The sequence below is a fragment of the Rhinopithecus roxellana genome, chromosome 3, assembly GCF_007565055.1.
Source record: "Rhinopithecus roxellana isolate Shanxi Qingling chromosome 3, ASM756505v1, whole genome shotgun sequence".
NCBI classification, from domain to species: domain Eukaryota; kingdom Metazoa; phylum Chordata; class Mammalia; order Primates; family Cercopithecidae; genus Rhinopithecus; species Rhinopithecus roxellana.
In genome coordinates this window covers 131088458-131109458 of record NC_044551.1, presented here as the reverse complement: position 1 = coordinate 131109458, position 21001 = coordinate 131088458, and the positions used below count along the sequence as shown (strand labels likewise).

Sequence of the window (21001 nt, the reverse complement as noted above, 5' to 3'; positions counted from 1 at the left end):
GAATCTGGATTCTTTGTGTTTCCATAGACATTTTAGAATCACTGTTAATTTCTGTGAAAATGCAAACTGATATTTTGATTGAGATTGTATTTTATAGGTCAAATCTTAAAAATATTGAGTGTTCCTATTAGTGAACTATGTATCTCTCTACTTATTCTTTAATGTCTTATAGTTCTCATTATATAAATCTTGCACATATTTTATTAAATTTATTCCTAGGTATTTTGTGTTTTGGGATGCTATTATAGATTGCTCTTAAACTTTTTATCTGTGTCTTTTGAGATAATTTGCTTTTCTTCTTTATTTTCTTAATATGTTGAATTATACTTGATTGATTCTTATTTTTGTGTTTGTTTGTTTATTTATTTATTTATTTATTTATTTATTTATTTATTTTGAGACGGAATCTCGCTGTGTCGCCCAGGCTGGAGTGCAGTGATGCAATCTCAGCTCACTGCAAACTCCACCTCCTGGGCCATTCTTCTGCCTCAGCGTCCTGGGTAGCTGGGACTACAGGTGCCTGCCACCATGCCTGGCTAATTTTTTGTATTTTTTAGTAGAAATGGGGTTTCACGGTGTTAGCCAGGATGGTCTCGATTTCCTGACCTCTTGATCTACCCACCTCTGCCTCCCAAAGTGCTGGGATTACAGGCGTGAGCCACTGTGCCCGGCCACTTGATTGATTCTTAAATGCTAAACCAAACTTGCATTCTTGAGATAAACTACTTCATCATGGTGTATTTTTTTCTAGTTCATTTTTAATAGTTTGCTGATTCTGTGTGCAAGTTTTTAAAAATGATTTTTTGTATCCTAAACGTGATAAATGAAATCTATGTAAATATCTAAACTTCATGTCATGTTTAATGGTGAAAGACGTTTTCCCCTATGATTGGTAACAAGGCAAGGATGCTGACTCTTACAATTTCTGTTTAGACTTTATTAGATGTTCTAGCCATTACAATAAGCCAGAAAAAGAAAGGAGGTATAAAATTGCAAGGAAAGAAAAATAATTGTCTTTATTTCCGAAGACATGGTTGTATACTAAAAAATTTAACCAAGATACTGGAACTAGTGAATTTAGCGAGATCAAAAGACAGCAGATCACTGTAAAAAATTTAATTGCATTCTTATATACTAGCAAAGAACAATTGGAAGTTGAAATTTCAATACTCATTTTGGTTTTATTAATTTTCTCTATTGTTTGTCTGTTATTTCATTGATTTCTGTCCTTGGTTTTATTATTTTCATCCTTGCTTTAGGCTTAATTTGCTTTGGTTGTTTTTTTGTTTGTTTTTGAGGTAAAAACTTGGATCACTGATTTTAGACCTATTTTTCTGTTAGTTGCCCCCAAACATTGCTTTATCTACATCACACAAATTTGTATTAATCGTGTTTGCTTTTTTATTAAGTTCAGAGTATTTTTAAATTTTCTTTTTTGTTTCTTCTTTGACCCATTGATTACTTACAAGTTTATTATTTAATTCCCAATTACTGATAAAATAACTTAATTTCCTAACTGTAATTTTGGATTAGTCATTACTTCTGTCAGTCCTATCAGCTTTTGCTTTACGTATATTGAAGTCCTGTTATCAGTTGCATATGTATTTTGTCAATGGCCCTGATTTGTAATTTTTATTTATATTTTCTATTACCTCAAATACTTGTCATTGTGTCCTTTGACCAACATTTCCCATTCCCCCACCTCCAGCCTTTGGTAACCACCATTCTGCTCTCTGCACCTATGTGTTCAACTTTTTTAGGTTCTATAAATCTAATTTTTTTTAGACTTTCACATATAAGTTAAAAATTGTATTTGTCTTTCTGTGCTGGGATTGTTCACTTAGCATAATGTCCTCCAGTTCATCCATGTTGTTGCAAATGACATAATTTCTCTCTTTCTAAAGTCTGTATAGTATTCTATTGTGTATACTATATGTTTTATTCATCCATTGATATACACTTTAGGTTGGTTTTATAACTTGACTGTCGTGAATAATACTGCAGTAAATATGGGAGTGCAGGTAGCTCTTTAACATACTGGTTTCAGATCCTTTTGGTATATACACAAATGTAGGATTGCTGGATTATATGGTAACTCTGTTTTTAGTTTTTTGAGGATCGTTTATGCTGTTTTCCATAATGGCTGTATTAATTTCCATTCCCAACAACTAGGGAATACCAGGGCTCCCTTTTCTCTATATCTTCACTAATAATCATCTTTTTGATAATAACCATTCTGAGAGAACTGAGATGTAATTTTCATTTTCCTAATGATTAGTGATATAGAGCATTTAAAAATTTTATCTGTTGGCCATTTGTTTATCTTGTTATGAGAAGTGTCTATTTAGATCCTTTGCCCATTTTTAATCGGGTTGTTTTCTTGTTATTGAGTTGAGTTCCTTGTATTTGGATATTAACCCTGTTTTACATGTATGGCTTGAAAATATTATCTCCCATTACACAGGTTGCCTCTTCATTCTGTTAAATGTTTCCTTTGCTGTGCAGAAGCTTTTTAATTTTATGTACCTCACTTTTCTGTTTTCGTTTTTGTTGGCTGAACTTTTGGAGTCAAATCCAAAAATTATTGCCCAGACCAATGTCCTATAGTTTATCCCCTGTGTTTTTTTCTAATAGTTTTGCAGTTTCAGGTATAATGTTTACAGTTTTTCTTTTTTTTTTTTCTTTTTTTTTTTTTTTGAGATGGAGTCTTGCTCAGTCGCCCAGGCTGGAGTGCAGTGGCCAGATCTCAGCTCACTGCAAGCTCCGCCTCCCGGGTTTACGACATTCTCCTGCCTCAGCCTCCCGAGTAGCTGGGACTACAGGCACCCGCCACCTCGCCCGGCTAGTTTTCTGTATTTTTTAGTAGAGACGGGGTTTCACTGTGTTAGCCAGGATGGTCTCGATCTCCTGACCTCGTGATCTGCCCGTCTCGGCCTCCCAAAGTGCTGGGATTACAGGCTTGAGCCACCGCACCCGGCCAATGTTTACAGTTTTTCAATGTAAATTCTATTTTGTCTCATAGGAGTGTAGCTAGTCCTGCTCTCTTGGTTTTCATTTGCATGGAGTATCCTTTTCCATCCCTTCATTTTCACTCTGTGTGTCCTTAGAGGTGAAGTTAGTCTCCTGTAGGCAGCACGTAGTTGGCTTTTTTTTTTTTTTTTTTTTTGCTTTTTTTGCTTTTTCAATCTATTCAACCTCTCTGTATCTGTTGTTTGGAGAAGTTAATCCATTTATGTTTGGGGTAATTATCGGTGGGTAAGGACTTACTACTGCCATTTTATAGTTTGTTTTCCAGTTTATTTGTATATACTGTGTTTCTTCCTATGTTACTGTCTTCCATTTTGGTTTGATGGTTTTCTGTAGTGGTTTGCATTGATTCCCTTCTGCTTATGTTTTGTGTATCTAGTAGAGATTTTCCTTTGTGGTTACCATGTAGTTATATAAAACATTTTATTCTTATAACACACTATGTTAAACTGATAACTTTGGTAACATATAATAATTCTACACATTTACTCTCCCCCATTTTGTGTTTTGATGTCAGAATTTATATTATTTTCTAATTTGTATCCCCTGACAATTGTAGCTATGGTTGTTTTGATAGATTTGTCTATTAACCACTGCACTAGAGATAAAATTGCTTCCCACACCACCATTTTAGTTCAGAATATTGTGAATATGATTCTACATTACTTAGATTATTAAGTTTTACACTTTTGTATGTTTTATGTTATTGATTCGTGGCCTTTTGATATAACTTAAAGAACTTTCTTTCATAATTCGTATCAGTCAGGCCTTGTCATGATAAACTACTTTAGTTTTTGTTTGGGAAATTTTTAATTTCTCCGTTATTTCCGAAGAACAGTTTAGCCAGGTAAGTAAGGTATTGGCAGTTTTTTTCCTTTATCACTTTGAGTATATCATAGGACTCTTTCCTGACTTGAAGTGTTTCTGCTTTCACATCCACTGGTAATTATGTTCAGACTCTTGTATGTGATATGTTTCTTATCTCCTACTGCTTTCATAATTTTTTTTGTCTTTGATTTTTGATAATTTGATTATTATGTACCTTGGTATACTCCTTCGGGTTAAATTTGATTAGAAACCACTATGCTTCTTGTCCCTGGATGTAGCCATCTTTCCCCAGATTTCAGAAGTTTTCAGCCTTATTTCCATAAATATGCTTTCTGGTTCCTTTCCTCTGTCTTCTGCTGACCTAATTTTATGCAGTTATTAGGTCTCATAATTCCCATTGACTTCATCTTTTTGGGATTTTTTGCTTTGCTGACTGGAAAATTCTTTGAACTCACTGATTCTTTCCTCTGTTTGATTAAGCCTGCTGTTGAAGCCTTCTGTTGCATTTTTCGCTTTAGTAATTATATTCTTCATCTCCAGAATTTCTGTTTTGTTTTTGTTCTTTTTAGTTCTTTGTCAGACTTCTTGTTTTGTTCATGTATTGTTTTCCATATTTTATTTTTTAATCTGTATGGTCTTGTATTTTATTGATTTTTTTTTTTTTTTTTTTGAGATGGAACCTCACCCTGTCACCCAGGCGGGAGTGCAGTGGCGCAATCTTGGCTCACTGCAGCCTTCTTCTCCTGGGTTCAAGCGAATCTCCTGCCTCAGCCTCCTGAGTAGCTGGGATTTAAACAGGCACTGGCCACCACGCCTGGCTAATTTTTTTTGTATTTTAGCAAAGATGGAGTTCTGCCGTGTTGGCCAGGTTGGTCTTAAACTGCTGACCTTAAGGGATCCACCTGCCTTGGCCTCCCAAAGTGCTGGGATTACAGGCATAGGCCACTATGCTTGGCCTGAACTTCTTTAAAGGGATTATTCTTTGTCTTTCTTTCTATAGATGTATAGCTCTCCATTCCTTTAGGGTCCATTGTTGGAGCTTTGTTAATTTCTTTGGAGGTGCCCTGATTCTTTGTAATCTTTGAGTTTTTGCATTGGTCTCTTCGTTTGTGGAGACAGCCACCTCATCCAGCTTTTACAGGTGTTCCTTGGCAGGGATATAATTTCACTGTTTAGTGATCACTGGGAGATCACTGCTTGTGATTCTGTATGGGCTGGTGATGACTCCAAGCATGTAGAACTTGCTTTCTGGTACTCTGTATGGCTGGGCTGCTACCTTTGCATTGATTTTGGAGAGGGGACTGTGCTGGCTGGGCTCTGCTGTTAGGCAAAACCACTGGCTGAGCTCTGCAATCAGGCAGAGCTGTAGGCCAGGCACTGCAATTGCCTTCAGTTGGGCCAGGGTCAGGGTGTATTCCCTGACTAGGTATGTCAATATTTGAGATCTGCAGTTGGACACGGTTGCAGATTGTACTCCAAGATTAAGTAGAATTGCTGCTTAAGATGGATGGGCCTAACTGCTATGCTTAGTGCAAATTACAACTGGGGTTTACCTCACAGACTTGGTGGGGTCTTGAGGTGGGCTTTGAAGCTGAGCTGAGCACTGTTCAGAGTTCTGAGTGTGGCAGAACTAGCCTCTGTACTTAACTGAAATACACTGTGGTTGGCATCTCCTTCCCTGAATGGAGTCTTTGGATGTGTGTTAAGGCTGTACTGAATGCTGTTTAAACTCCCACATATGGCAGAACTAGTCCCCACTCTGCCGAAATGCAGTGTCATGGTCCTTTCTCTTACTAAGAAGAATCTTGGCATGAATGTTGAGGTTACACAAAGTGCTGTTGAAATTCCCAGTTGTGGCATAACTAGCCCCTGGTTTCTTATATTGGTGGTGTGGTGAGTGTCTCATGCCCTGGGTGAGACCATGGGGTAGGGTTTGAGGCTGGGCCTGGAGGCTGCCCGTCTAGGAATTCGCGCCAGGTAGAACATCCCACAATAGCTTTGCAGGTGCTATGCTGTTGACTGATACTTCTGATTTGGTGCCATTAATGGCAGGTGTGTTACGCCACCACCAAGATTTGTGCACTGGTTTTTGTGAGCTCCACCTCCTTGCTTTGTTTCTATCTGACCCCAGGTTGTCTAGCTGTGCCATTACCCCTTGTCCTCCCTTTGAAGTGACACCCGAGTGGACTTCCTGAGATGTACCTCAGAATTCTATAAAAGCGCGATGCCCACCTCCAGTTCTCTTTGCCGACAGTAGTAACCGTGAGCCCTGGAGAATCCTTTCTCTGTGGCACTGTGCCAGCTTGGGTAAGGGAAAGGTGTGATGGGTCAAAGTGAGACCGTTTGTTTTTGCCCTCTCACAGTTTTTATGAAGTTCTGTGATTTATGCAGGTATCCCAGGCTTGATATTAATTGGGTTTGTCTAATACTAATATAGCCACTTTAGTGCTCCTTTAAGAAACATCAGCATGTACATCATTTTATATTCTTTTACTTAAAATGGGTTTCTTGTAGACATTCTAGAGTTGTGTCTTAAAAATGTAATTTGACGATTTCTGCCTTTAATTGCATTGTTGAGGACATGTACATTTAATTGTTGACAAATTGAATTAAATCTAGTACCTTGCTGGTTATTTTCTTCTCATCTCACCTTATTTTCTTCTTCTTCTTCTTCTTCTTTTTTTTTTTTTTTGGATGGAGTTTGACTCTGTCGCTCAGGCTGGAGTGCAGTGGCTCCATCTTGGCTCACTGCAACCTCTACCTCCCGAGTTCAAATGATTCTCCTGCCTCAGCCTCCCAAATAACTGGGATAACAGGTGCACATCACCATGCCCGACTAATTTTTGTATTTTTATTAGAGACAGGGTTTCACCATGTTGGCCAGGCTGGTCTCGAACTTCTGACCTCAGGTGATTTGGCAGCCTTGGCCTCCCAAAGTGCTGGGATTACAGGCGTGGGCCCCTGCACCCAGCCATCCCATCATTTCTTTATTCTGCTTTCCCTTTTTCCTTGACTTCTTTTCCACTAGTTGAGTGTTTTTAATGGTTTCCTTTAATGTCTGTATTAGATCTCTTTATTTAATGGTTGCTCTAGTATATACAGTGTCCATCTTTAACTGTTCATAGTCAAGTGTCAAATAGTATCTTTTTGCATGTAGTGCAGAAACCTTAAAACAATATACAGTTGAACAATGTGGGATTAGAGTGCTGACCCCCTGTGCAGTTGAAAATTCATGTATAACTTGACTCTCCAAAAACGTAACTACTAATAGCCTACTGTTGACTGGAAGCCTTACTGATAACATACACAGTTAACATAAATTTTGTTATATGTATAAAAAAATCATAAGGAAGAGAAAATATATTTACTATTCATTAAGTGAAAGTAGATCATCATAAATGTCTTCATCCTTGTTGCCTTCATGCTGAGTAGGCTGAGTAGTAGGAAGGGTTGGTTTTCCTGTCTCAAGGGTATCAGAGGCAAAAGAGGTGGAAGGGGAGGCAGGAGAGGCAGACACACTTGGTGTGTAACTTTTGTGGACCTGTGTTGTTCACGGGTCAACTGTATTTCCATTTGTTCTTTTTATCCTTTTTTCTATTGTTGACCTTTTTGTATTATAAACTTCCAAATACATTGGTAATATTTTACTTTTGCTAGTCATTTACTTTTAAGATGATTTTAATGAAATGTATGTTCAATATTTGACTTCATTTTTACCGTTTCCTGGCGTTATTAGTTTCTTTGTGTAGCTCCAGATTTTCCTCTGGTATCACACTTTTTTTGCCTAAAGAACTCCTTTTAACAGTTCTTATAATGTAAGTGTGTTGGGAATGATGTATCTCATTTTTTAATTGAGAAGGTGTTTAATTTTGGAAGATATTTTCACTGCATATAGAATTATGGGTCAACAATTTTTTCATTTTAATTCATAATTATAAAGATTCTGTTCCATTTTCTTCTGGCTTACATAGTTCTGATGAGAAGTCAGCTGTCATTCTTTTCTTCTCTTGGTTTCATTTCATCTTCCCTGCTTTTCTTCAAGATTTTCTCCTAGCCATTGGTTTTTACTAGTTTGATTATGATGTGTAGTACAGTGCTTACGTTTGTGTATTTTATTGATTTATTTTTCTTGAGGATCTCTGAGCTTGTGTATGTGGAGTTTTTTGTTTTTTTATTAAATATGATACTCTCCAGCCATTATCTTTTTATATATTTCTTCCTTCATGATGTTCTTCTGGAACTCCATTGCATGCTTTTTAAACTGTTTGATTATTTTCAATAACTATTGCATGATTTATTCTTTTTTTAAAAAAAGTTTTAGTTGGGATAATTCTATTGACCAATCTTAAAATTCAGTGATTCCTTTTTCAGTTGTATTCAGTCTGCAGATGAGCTTGTCAAAGAAATTCTTTGATATAATGCCTTTTCATTTCTACCGTTTCCATTGAACTCTCCAATGAATTCCTCATTTCTTCAAGTATGTTGTCCACTTTTTCCATTAGTTCCTTTAACACATCAGTCATAGTTATGTTAAGGTTGTTTTCTGATAATTTCAACATGTGGGTCATATTTCAGTGTATATTGTTGATTCCTTTCTCTTGACAGTGGTTTGGTTTTCTTCTTGCCTCTTTTGTATGTTGAGTATTTTTTATTGCATGCCAGATATCATATGTACAAGAATATTGATAGAGGCTGATGTGAATAATATTTACATCCAAAAAGTAGGCCCACCTCTTCGGTAAGGTGGTTAGTATGGGTGATTGAGTTAATCTTGTCAGTTATTGAGCTAGTGCTATGGTGAATATTGTTCTCTTCCCCCCTCTCTGCCCCGCCAAAACTCGTGTTGAAATTTAATTGCCATTGTGACAATAATGGAAGATGGTGCCTTTTAATAAGGGATTAATGCCATTATCATGGCACTGGCTTGGTTATAAAAGTAAGCTCTTACATGGTCTCTCTTGCTCTTCTGCTTATCTCCATGGGATGATGCAGCAGGAAAGTCCTCGTCAGATGCTCTTAAAGTTTCTGAAAGTCCAAGAATAAAAACTTATTTTTCTTAGAAATTGCCAAGTCTTCAGTATTCTGTTATAGCAGCAGAAAATGAAAAGACAGCTGAATTTGAGTATTGTTAATTCTATAATCACCATCAATGCACCACTTCAGCTTACAGCAGTGGGCTCCAGTTTCTTTGTGCTTATCATGGGGACTGGACTGGAATGCTGGAGGGTTTCTCATCACTATTCCTGCTCTGCCCTAGCTTTCAGCAATCCTTGAACTACTAGGTCATAGAAGATGTCTCTTTTCATACTCTTTGTCTCTCTGTTGTTACTCAGCTTCAGGTCGAGGGTGTGGGTAGATAGATATATTCCCAGTTTTGCTAGACAGATTTCACGCTTAAGCATTTTGTGTACTATTGGTCCCTGGGTTTGGGTCTTTCTCAGCGTTTGTGTATCAGCCTTCCATGGCAGCTAAATTTTGCCATGTACATATAGGCAGTGGCCTGGACAACAGTGTTTCCAGCCTCTCCTCCAGTATTAGATCTCTGCTGTGTATTGATACAAGATCTGGGACCTAAGTGACATTACTGCTGCTCCTTCAGGGAAGATGTTTTTTGCTTCTATCCCTCATCCAGAAACTGGGTATTTTTCCCCGACTGGGCAGCAGCAGATTTTCCTAACCCTTCCCTAAGGGCAGGTAAGTTTTATTTCTACCCCTCCAAGAGAAGAAGTGCATCTTTTCCTAGGTCTGAGGGCAAGACTGTCTTTTCTTACCCAGATGACTTAAGGCTTTTGCTTTATATGAAAGAACGGTCTGGAGAAGTGGACCTGGTTTTATATCTATCCGTTAATAGCAGCCAGTCACCACTGGCCCACTTATGCTGTCAAGGAAAGCTCCCTGCATTTCTCACCTGCCCTTAGTCTTTTTCATGAGCATTTAATGGAGTCATGTGGCAAAGAGCTTGCTAGCGAGGACAGGTTTCCCTTATGTCAACGGACTTTCAGTTTTCAAAACTGTGATGCTAGCTATAGTTGCCCCTAAATTTTGTAAACTACTTAATTTTTACATGTTTTTATGGGAGATGTGTTGCTCCTTTGATCTGCCAAAAGTGAAATAGTTTGGGTGTCCAGTCTCTTCATAAAAGAGCTTATCCCTCTTCAGAAATCACCTTACTAGGTTGACTTGTTACCTTGGTTTTCTGATGGGGTCAATAAAAGTTAGGATTTTGTAGATTATTTGGCTTTTTCTTATTGTTAAGTGGTAGCCTCTCTTGTGGCTTTCTAAAGCCTAAGCAGAAGCAGAACTTCTTGAAATTTTTGTGATGTATGTCTCTCCTTGTGTGTGTCCTCTTAGTCTAAATGTAAAATGTATTTTTTAATTTGTTTTTTTCTAATTTTGTTTTTTTTATTTTATAAAATGTATTTCTTAACATAGATCAAGGCTAATTTTTTTTTAAGTAGTTCAAGGCTAAAATTTTTTGAAAGCTAACTTTTTAGGAGTGTTTGCAACTGGTTCCATATTTTGTGGTCCGGAATTACTTTCTTGGGAGTACATTACCTTTGAGGATAGCCGCTTTCTTAGATTTCTTTCATTATTCTTTTGGTTTATTGACATGACTTTTCCTTAGGGAATACTTTAATATTCTTGATCCCTAAAAGCCTTTCCTTTATCAAGAAATGGATGGGTAGAAAGACTACTATGACTTCTTGAATATCTGCTCTGAACAATTTATAATTTAAGAAATTACTGCAGTATTCTCTGTGATCCTCAGTTGCCCAAAGAAAATTAGTCCCTATTAGAAAAGTCCATTCATACTCCTAAGAAATAATTAATTTAGATAATTTGACTAAATAAACTCAAATTTTCTAATACTTTTATACCATTTACATTTTTATTTAGAGTTTTGGAGGCTGGAAAGGCAAATGTTATTTTACCAAAAAGTTCACCAAGTGGAATAACTCATGTGATTGCCAGTAATGCAAGAATTAAAGCTGAGAAAGAAAAAGATAACTTTAAGGCTCCATTTTATCCAATTCAGTATCTAGGGGATTTTCTTTTAGAGGTAAGTAAAATAAACAGTAAACATTTTATGTTGTTTCATGCATTCATTTTATAAAATACCAATATAGTAAAATATATATTAAAGTTGTGTTCTAAATTTTGAAAATATATTGATAGTAATTTAAATGATACTTTTTAAAGTCAATGGCTCTCAATTACTTAAATATTCATGCATACTTCCTATAGATTTGAAAGAAGCTTACTTGTTTAACATTAAGTATTTTAATGTCAGTATAAATAAAATAGTAGAATATATAGTATTATATAGTATTGTATGAGAATTTGGGGGTTATTTTTCCTTTGGAAAAGAGAGAGCTATTTCTAAGGGTTTATAAATAACTGTCCTGTCCTATTCCCCTACCTCCTCCTCCTTACTTTGTCTGGATAATGCTCCTCAAGTTGTTTGAACGGACATCAAACTCTAGAAGAAACTGTCCAGGAGATACGCAAACAAGAATTTTAAGAGCACTTGGTAGAAGAGAACCCTTAGTACGTCCAAAAACGACCTTGATATAGGAAAAATCATCTTCATTGTTTCCCATCTTGTAGATACCAATATGTTTTATCTAATACTTTATGTCAGAGATCTGGGAATTACCCTTAAAATCTTTCTTTCCCTTACTCCTCACATTTGTCAACTTACTAAGTCTTACTGATTTTACTGCAAATGTTTCTTGAATCAAGCTACTTCTCTCCTTCTGTACTAACATCATACTGAATTTACCATGTTTCCTCTGCACTTCTGTACTAACATCATACTGAGTTTATCATCTTTCCTCAGCACTCCTGGAATAGGCTTATGATTATTCTTCCTGTAACTCTGCCTTTTTACTCTAATTTCCTAGTTACTCTTTCCTTTTCCTTTAGTGTATTCTAGTTCATTCAGAAAGAGCAATCAAAATGCTGTTTCTGAAACAATGTTCATCCTGTCATTCATCTATGTAAAGCCCTTCAGTGGCTTTCCATTGCTCTTAGGACAAAGTGCTGAATCTCTAATATGGCTAACAAGTTCCCACAGGATTCCTGTCATTTCTATCTTTTCAATTGTATCCTGCTTCACTCTTATCTATGCTCACTATGCTATATGAAAACTCCTTCTCCCAGTTTCTTAAATAAGCTAAGCTACTCCTAACTCAGTGTCTTCTTGAAAGATATTTTCTCCTCCTGAAAAGTTATTCTCCACTACACCTTCACTCTCTGGGTCTTCCTGCCTTCTGCTCATGTTTCAGGTTCCTGTTACAGCGTTACTCTACAGGGAAGCCTCCTTGATCCCCTAACTCAGTGAAGTTCACCTATGTGTTCTCATAGCATTATTTATCTTGGTACTCCCTACAATTACAGTTAAGTAATTGACTGATTATTTGGTTAATGTCTGTTTCCCCATGTAGACCAAAAGCTCCTTGTCATCAGGCGTCATGTCTGTCTTTTCCATTTTTATATTCCGATCACCTCGCAAAGAGCCTGGCACATGGGTTCTCATTCAATATTTGTTAATAGAGAATTTGTGAAAGATGTTTGAGTCTTCCAAAAATACGTGCAATATATCATTATGTAGTTGCCTTTCCCTAATGAGTAGCAGCAATGTATATTGGAAATTTGACCTTAGTTCAAGGAATGGGTCTGCTTGGACTATGGATAATCTCATTGTCCTTGACAGTCATTAGTTAGGAATGAGCATGTGAACCAATTCTGATCAATGGGTAAGGAAAAGAGGTATGTAAGAGCTTCTAGGAAGTTGCTTTCTCATAATGAGAAGAAAGCCACTGATGGGCTGACTCCTGCTAGATATGAACACAGAAGAATGTAGCCTGAAATACTACTGGTTAACCATGAAAAGAACTAACCTTATGGTGAAACCAGCCCTGTAGTTAGCAGAATGTAGAGACAGAATCTAGACCCTGGCGCTACTTAAGTTGCTGGATCAAACGGCACTGAAAACTGTTTTGCCATTAGACCACATTGCTCTTCTGCGTGGTAATTCATTTCCATGTTGTTTAAGGTAGTTTGGGTTGGTTTTCTATTATTTGCAACCAAAAGCACACTATCCGATAGACTTCTCTGAGTAGTTTACATGTAGTATTAACTATGAACAGTACGAAAGTTGTTCTTAACTAGATTAGTAAAGGTATATTAATTTTCTTTTTTACTTGGAAAATAATGCTTAAAGTGCAACATATACTGTGCATTATCTACAATCTTATTTTGCAGTATTCTAACAACATTCATATCTGGCTGCTGAAATAGTGGGGGACAGCAATAGTATATCAACCAAAATAGCAGATAATCTCAAACTTATATTTGGTTTTAGAATACATTGTTTTGTAAGTTCTGAATCGCACAGCTGAGAGTTCATAACCAGTCCAAATAAGAAAGACATATTGTGATCACTTCTGATCGCAGAAGAAGAGAAATTAGAAAGTTAACTTTATTTCAGTGTCTTTCATTTCTTCAATATAGATCATATTACAATCCTCATTAGATGGATTTTGAAGTGTCATCCCAGAAGAGCTGCCATGTAAAATGAGTGAGTTAATAGTAACAAGCCAGGTGTGGTGGTTCTGTAATCCCGGCACTTTGGGAGGCTGAGGCAGGAGGATCACTTGAGGTTAGGAGTTTGTAACGTATCAAGACTCCATGTCTGCAAAAAATTTTAAAAATCTGCTGGGTGTGGTGGCACACACCTATAGTTCTAGCTACTCTAAAGCTGAGGCAGGATTGCTTTAGTCCAGGATGTTGAGGCTGCAGTTAGCACTATGATTGTGTCACTGCCCTCCAGCCTGAGCAACAGAGTGAGACCTTGTCCCCCCTCCCCACTTTTTTTTTTTTTTTTTTTTTTGAGACGGAGTCTTGCTCTGTCTCTGTCACCCAGGCTAGAGTGCAGTGGCGCGATCTCGGCTCACTGCAAGCTCCGCCTCCCGGGTTTACGTCATTCTCCTGCCTCCGCCTCCTGAGTAGCTGGGACTACAGGCGCCCACCACCTCGCCCGGCTAATTTTTTGTATTTTTAGTAGAGACGGGGTTTCACCGTGTTAGGATGGTCTCGATCTCCAGACCTCGTGATCCGCCCGTCTCGGCCTCCCAAAGTGCTGCGATTACAGGCTTGAGCCACCGCGCCCAGCCTCCCCCGCCTTTTTTTAAAGTAATATATTTTTTAAAAGTTTTGTTTAACCCTCTTATACTTTTTGAAAAGCTCCTTAGTACCAGAATTAGAAATTTATTTATTTCAGCTTTATAGATATTTATTGAAGACCATAGCTGTACCAGGCATTATGCAATGCACTAGGAATATGAAAATGAATAAGACCATATATCGCACTTTGAGATGCTTACTATTGAGTGATGGAGGAAGAACGTGGACACTGTTACTTGCAATTCATATGAATCACACATTTGTAAAACTATGCAAGCTACAGGAATACAGAGGAACAAATGACTAACATATCTCAATTGTTTGGCCCAAGGAAGGTTTCATAAAAATGAGAGGCTACCTAGGAATACTGAAAACTTAACTTGACTGCTTAAGAAAGAAAAATGAACTACAGCAGTCTTATGGGAATATATTAGGAATAACAGAAACAGCATAGACTTTTTGAGCCAGATCAACTAATCTGTGATCCAGGTTTATCATGTAGTACTGTGACCATAGGAAAGTCATGTATTAGTTTCTCCCTTTGTGTATAGAAGCTAATACTGCATTGCTTTGGTGTTTGTGAGAATTATTACTATTACTGCTTTGAGTAATAGTTACTGAGTGATTATTATGGGTCAGGCAGTATGTTAAGCATTTTACATGCTTAGTCATATTTAAACCTCATGTTCATGTGTGGTATGTATTATGACTCCATTTACTGTTCGGGATAAATTTCAAGGTAAAATGAGGGTAAGTAACTTGCCCAAGATCCCACAGCCGTCATGTATCAGAGCAGAAACTTAAAGCCAACCACTCAATCAATTTTAAGGCTGCTTTCTTCAAATCTTCCTTTCCTAGAACCTTTTCATCTCCCCATTTTGAGTATTATTGGATTTCCAGTCTCTTTGTAGGTAGTTAAGAAATAATAAATGCTGTGATCGATACCATAAACGAATATCTAGTCATAGGATTATGAAATGCTATTTAAGCATCAGGGTGCAAGTACAAGTTAAGAACCAAGTAGCACTCAAAGGACTCCCTTTCTTGATTTATCTGTCTCTTCTTATGCATCTGCTCTAATCAGTTCATTCAAGTTTTGTGACTGATGCTTTGGCTGAATATTGTAATAAGACCTGGAGACCAGAGCATTATCAATTATACCCAGCCAAAGATAGGAAACTAAGTCAAATATCAGAATCAAAAGCCAACTCTCATTGCCACAACTGTGTTGCCCTACTCCTAGATGATAGAATAAGTAGCTGATTAAGCAGGCTTTTAGTTATTCTTTAGTGCATAGCACTATACTGTATAAAATATACTAGTCTTGGACTGGCTTTCCTAGATTATAAAAGGAGGCAAACAACTAACCCAATGCCTAGTACATAAGTTGACAGTAAGACACAAGGAATAAAAATGAATATTTATAGTTAAATAATTTCTTTATATTTCATAAGAGTCACCAATTAGACAAAGTATTAGTGGCTTAGAGAAAAATATATGTGGATCATTTGTTTAGCTGTATAGAAAATAGATTATTTAATTTCAAAACTTTCAAGTGTTATACCTTCTGTATCAGGTTGTGATTTTTAAAAACTTACATAGGGTACTAGTATCACACATCCTAATTTACAGATTCATATGTAGCATCTGAAATGGACACATAAGTAAATATATTCAGGATTAAGAAACAGTTTATTTCTTGCCTTGTTGCTGATGATAGTGGTATATTCCCTTGCATTCTCCGTAACAAGAATGTATATGGGATTAATTCATCCTGTATTCTGGACATTTTTTGAGGACCTAAGCCTATGGATTTATCCTCCCGTTGCCAACCATGTAAAATTTAAAGCCAGAAACTCATTTCCCCCCACCTACAAGCTGCCCTTAACAGAAATTGTTGTTGATACATTCTTTGGTCCCAGGAATAGGAAGGGAGAAAAGTCTTTATTTTCTTACTTTTCAATTTCACCTTTCTGAGTTACTGAAAAAGAAATTCAACCAGCTATTCGCAGGGATTTTTCTGTGGTTTCAAGATTGCAGCCTGCTAAAAGGACAGCCCTCATTTTAACATAGGAAGCCAAGTGTGAGTGAGAGGGAACTAAAGATCACATTATAGATCTTACCACATTTTTGGTTTTTTATAATTGTTCCCTAGGAAGACTGTGATTCTTCAGTCTCTTTGGGTAGAGATTGTGAATCTCTGAAAACAGCCTTTCTTTTTTTTTTTTAGACGCAGTCTCACTCTGTCACCCAGGCTGGAGTACAGTGGTGTGATCTCGGCTCACTGCAGCCTCCACCTCCCAGGTTCAAGCTATTCTCCTGCCTCAGCCTCCCTAGTAGCTGGGACTACAGGCACGCGCCACCACGGCCAGCTAATTGTTCTATTTTTAGTAGAGACAGGGTTTCACCATGTTGGGCAGGATGGTCTTGGTCTTCTGACCTCGTGATCCATCCGCTTCAGCCTCCCAAAGTGCTGGGATTACAGGCATGAGCCACCATGCCCAGCCTGAACAGCCTCTCATAAGTACATTTTGGGAACTGTCATGAACTCACTTTTACTCCCAGCTGTTTATATTACTAAACTTACAGAATTATATGTATAAGTATATATGCAATAAATTTTAAAGTAATTATTAGAAGTTAATTTATGAATTCAGTTTGGGTTCCTTGACAAGAGAAATTTAGTTGTTTGAGATAGAGCTACGTTAAGATAATTGTTGTTCATTGCTGTTCAAGTAAAAGTATTGTATAACCTTTTCCTCTCTGTGTGAGGTATACTTGCAAGTGAGAAGTCTTACCAGTAAAAAACTGAAAAATAATCCAAGAAAAAGTCTATCTATAATTGATGATTTGTAAAATCTAGATTGTAACTTTAGCTTGAACAGGGACTCGATAAAATAATTTTGTTCTTGGTTGTTCATAAAAATGACTTGTTAGTAGATCAACAAAGCATTACCTTTTCTTGTGATATGCAGAAATCACTCTATTATTCAGGACCTTTGCTCTAAGAATTTTTTCTCTGAAATATTTTTATCAATGTTTAATATCCTTTGATTTAAGAGGGTGCATTTTACCTACTTGTTTGACTAACAAAGTATTATGTAATTATAGTTAAGGCTGAATACCATAAAATGTACACAGTATTGAAAATACAGTTAGATGATTGCCTAAACCATTTTTACATACATACAGAAAGAAATTCAGAATGATGAAGATTCCCAAACCAATTCTGTTTGGAATGAACATAGCAATGAAGAAAAAAACAAAGATTTCAGGAAAGATGCAGGATTTCTTGAAATGAAAGGTGCCTTAAAAGAGACCATGTATAGAACCCAGGTAAACTTAATAGGCTGGAAAACATACATTTCTGATGTGTCTTACAGAATTGTTTGAGAGGCAAAGTATGGTGGAAAAAACAGATTTTGGAATCAGAAGGCTGGTGTTTGAACCACATGTTGATAGTCCATGACTTGAACATGTTAGGAAATTGTCCTATGTCTCTGCTTTGGAACTCTTGTTGATGAAGTAATGTTTGTATGCGTCTAGAAATGTACAGAGTTCCTTATATGTAGTGTGTTCTCAACACATGGTAATTACTTAAAAACTCTATGTTTAGGTAACGTGTGTGTCTTATAAAGCATTTTTCTTACCTGAGAGCACAATACATATTTATAATTCATGTAAATTCAAGTATTTATATAGAATAAAATTTAAAAATACACAAATGAATTCTAGTTTGATTAACTTGTAAAACAATAAAACAGGAAGGACTTTGAACTTGGAGCAATGAAAAGTACCTCAAGAAAGCATATATGGTGGCTGTCAAGTACAACTTTTCAAAAAGCAGTAGCAACCACAAAAAGGACATTATTAGTTCTACTCTAGAAGAGCTAATGTTCAGTTATGTTCCGTTTCATGCTGTGTTTTATGAAGCAGTCTATTTGGTTAATTTATCAAATTATTAACTTGATAATTATTAGTCTAAACTAAAAGTTTTATGTATAACTAGGAAGAAATACAAAATGAATTGTTTTTACCATATCTGTCAAGTAGTTTTGAAAGGTAATTCTAGGAATAATTTGGAACTTTTAAAATTGCATAGTTCCTTAAGAAATTGTATATGGCAAGATTTGCTAAAACTTTCCAAACTTAAAATATTTTTGCATTTTTTCTGACTTTTCCAGTGTATATTGATATTTATGTGACTTCTAACTCCTTTTTGTAATTTACTATATGTGCATGTTTTAATGAGAAGCTTTTTTGAGTGGATGTGCCTGTTGTGAAATATGCATTGTAAACCACAGTATATAGCATTTTTACATATAGAGAGGAATGTAAAATGATGATGGAGTTATTAAAATAAATTTAGTTTTGAATAAACATGGCAAAAAAATAAAATAGACATTTAAGATAAATGGAAATTGTTAAAATACATCTACAGTCATGTACACATAGTGATGTTTTGGTCAACAACGGACCCCATATATGACAGTGGTCCCATAAGATTATAATACCATATTTTTACTTATCGTTTCTATGTTTAGATACACTAATACTCAGCATTGTGTTGCAATTGCCTATAGCATTTAATACTGTAACATGTCGTAAAGATTTATAACTTAAGAGCAATAGGCCATACCATATAGACTAGGTGTATAGTAGACTATACCATCTAGGTTTGTGTAGGTAGACTCTGATGTTCACACAGTGATGAAATCACCTAACAATGTACTTCTCAAAACATATCCCCGTCGTTAAGCAGTGCATGACTGTATATATGTCTTCTTGAGTTTTTTTTTAGGACTCAAATTATGTATGTGAAATTCAAGTAGAAATATCCTTTTTTAAAAATACCTATTTGGTATACTGATTAAACAACATGATTTTTAATACTCCTTAATCTGAGTTAAGCACATAGGTAAACTACAGCATATATGTTAAAGTACTATAAAGCTTTATGAACTGAAAACAATTATGTTCTGCTTTATCTTACATAATTCAGAGGGCTCTTTACTATATTTAACCTTGTATGTATATTTTACAAAACCTACTTTCCTGGATGGGTTTTTCTTTTGTGACTTGTGTTGATTGTGTTAAGGCTATATTTAATCCACAGTTTTAACTAAATTGCTTTTACAAACATGCAGAAAGAAATGCAAAATCATGATGAAGATGTTAATGTTGGTTCTATTTCGAGTGAACATCACAAAAAAAAATTCAGTGGTTCCAGTAAAGATTTGAAATTTGTTAAAATGAGAAATACCTTTGGAAGTCATACATATGAAAATCAGGTACAACTTTCTAAATTAAAAATAATTTATTTTTAATATATATAGTGTTTATAGAACAGTTTTCTTCAGCTTTTAAAAAATATATAAAAATGAGTTATTATGTATCTAATAGCTAGATTAAGAAATAGAGCATTATCAGTTTTCTAAGACCTGCGATATCATTTTCTTTTTTCTTTTTTTGAGATGGAGTCTTGCTCTGGCACCAGGCTGGAGTGCAGTGGCACAGTCTCAGCTCACTGCAGCCTCTGCCTCATGGGTTCAAGCAATTCTCCTGCCTCAGCCTCCTGCGTAGCTGGGACTACAGGCACACGCCCCCACACCTAGCTAATTTTTGTAATTTTTTTAGTAGAGACGGAGTTTCACCATGTTGGCCAGGATGGTCTTGATCTCTTGACCTTGTAATCCGCCTGCCTTGGCCTCCCAAAATGCTTGGATTACAGGCGTGAGCCACTGCGCCCAACCTGCTGTATCATTTTCTAGTGCATCCCCTTTCTTCCTCTTACCTGGAAGTAATCCTTGTCTTAGAATTTGTGTTAATTCTTTTCTTATTTTTCATTATAATTTTAACAGCTGTGTGTGTATCTCTAACTCTATATGTTTTAGCTTTGTCTATTCATGAATATTTTATAGTTTGTTATTATAGACTTCTTTTGCTGGTGTATATGAAATTTTATTGTTTGACTATGCCACAATTATATCTTTTATCCATTTTACTGTTGATAAGCCTTTGGGCTTCTTTTTATTGGTTTGTGTGTGTGATTGTTAAGTTTTTGCAATTATGAACAATTCTGCTATGAATAATGTGAACACTATTTTGTATACCTCTTGGGATACATGTTTAGTAATTTCTGTAGCTTAGTTGGTATATTCTTAGGAATAGAGTTGCTGGGTCATAAAGACTGTGCATGTTCAACTGTACTGGGCAGTGTCCAGCTTTTTTCAAAATACTTTACTAATGTACACCTACTCCGTCAATGGATGAGATTCTGTTGTACATACTTCTTTATTTTTATTTTTATTTTTTTGAGATGGAGTTTCACTCTAGTTGCTCAGGCTGGAGTGCAATGGTGCAATCTCAGCTTACCACAACCCGCACCTTCCAGGTTCAAGTGATTCTCCTGCCTCGGCCTTCCGAGTAGCTGGGATTACAGGCATGTGCCACCACCCTTGGCTAATTTTGTATTTTTAGTAGAAACGGGGTTTCTCCATGTTGGTCAGGCTGGTCTCTAACTCCCGACCTCAGGTGATCCGCCCACCTTGGCTTCCCAAAGTGCTGGGATTACAGGCGTGAGCCACCGTGCCCGGCCGTACTTCTTTATTTTTTAATGTGGTATACTTGTGTGAAAGTCACTCATCAGTTTATTTGGATTTTGTAACATATGTCATTGATGTTGAGATTTAATTGTGGTCTAAATACATGTAGAAGGAAATTAAGAAAAAAGATGAAGATATTCAAAGGAGTTATACTTTGAGGAGAAAACGCAAGAAAGAAAAAGAAAGCAATTGCAAGAAAGACGTTGAACATGAAAAAATTAAAAGTACCTTAAGAAGGCACATATATAATAGAGATCAGGTAAAACTTTGTAAGCTAAGCTATAGCTTTCTTTTTTATTTTTTGGCTGTTCTCTAATATAATCGAGATACATAATACTACATGTTTTAAGAAA

At 36.3% G+C, this 21001-nt stretch overlaps 1 protein-coding gene across 5 annotated transcripts in view; it reads left to right on the top strand.

Annotated features, from left to right (window-relative positions):
- Positions 1-21001, top strand: part of SLF1 (SMC5-SMC6 complex localization factor 1) — a 79347-nt gene that overhangs the window by 13929 nt on the left and 44417 nt on the right. For 4 of the 5 annotated variants that reach the window (XM_030927229.1, XM_030927228.1, XM_030927227.1 and 1 more), the window contains exons 5-8: positions 10753-10915; positions 17236-17379; positions 19191-19334; positions 20758-20907. In XM_030927229.1, coding sequence (XP_030783089.1) covers positions 10753-10915; positions 17236-17379; positions 19191-19334; positions 20758-20907 — 601 coding nt within the window. The remainder of the gene's footprint in view (positions 1-10752; positions 10916-17235; positions 17380-19190; positions 19335-20757; positions 20908-21001) is intronic. The other variant, XM_030927230.1, reaches the window with a different exon arrangement.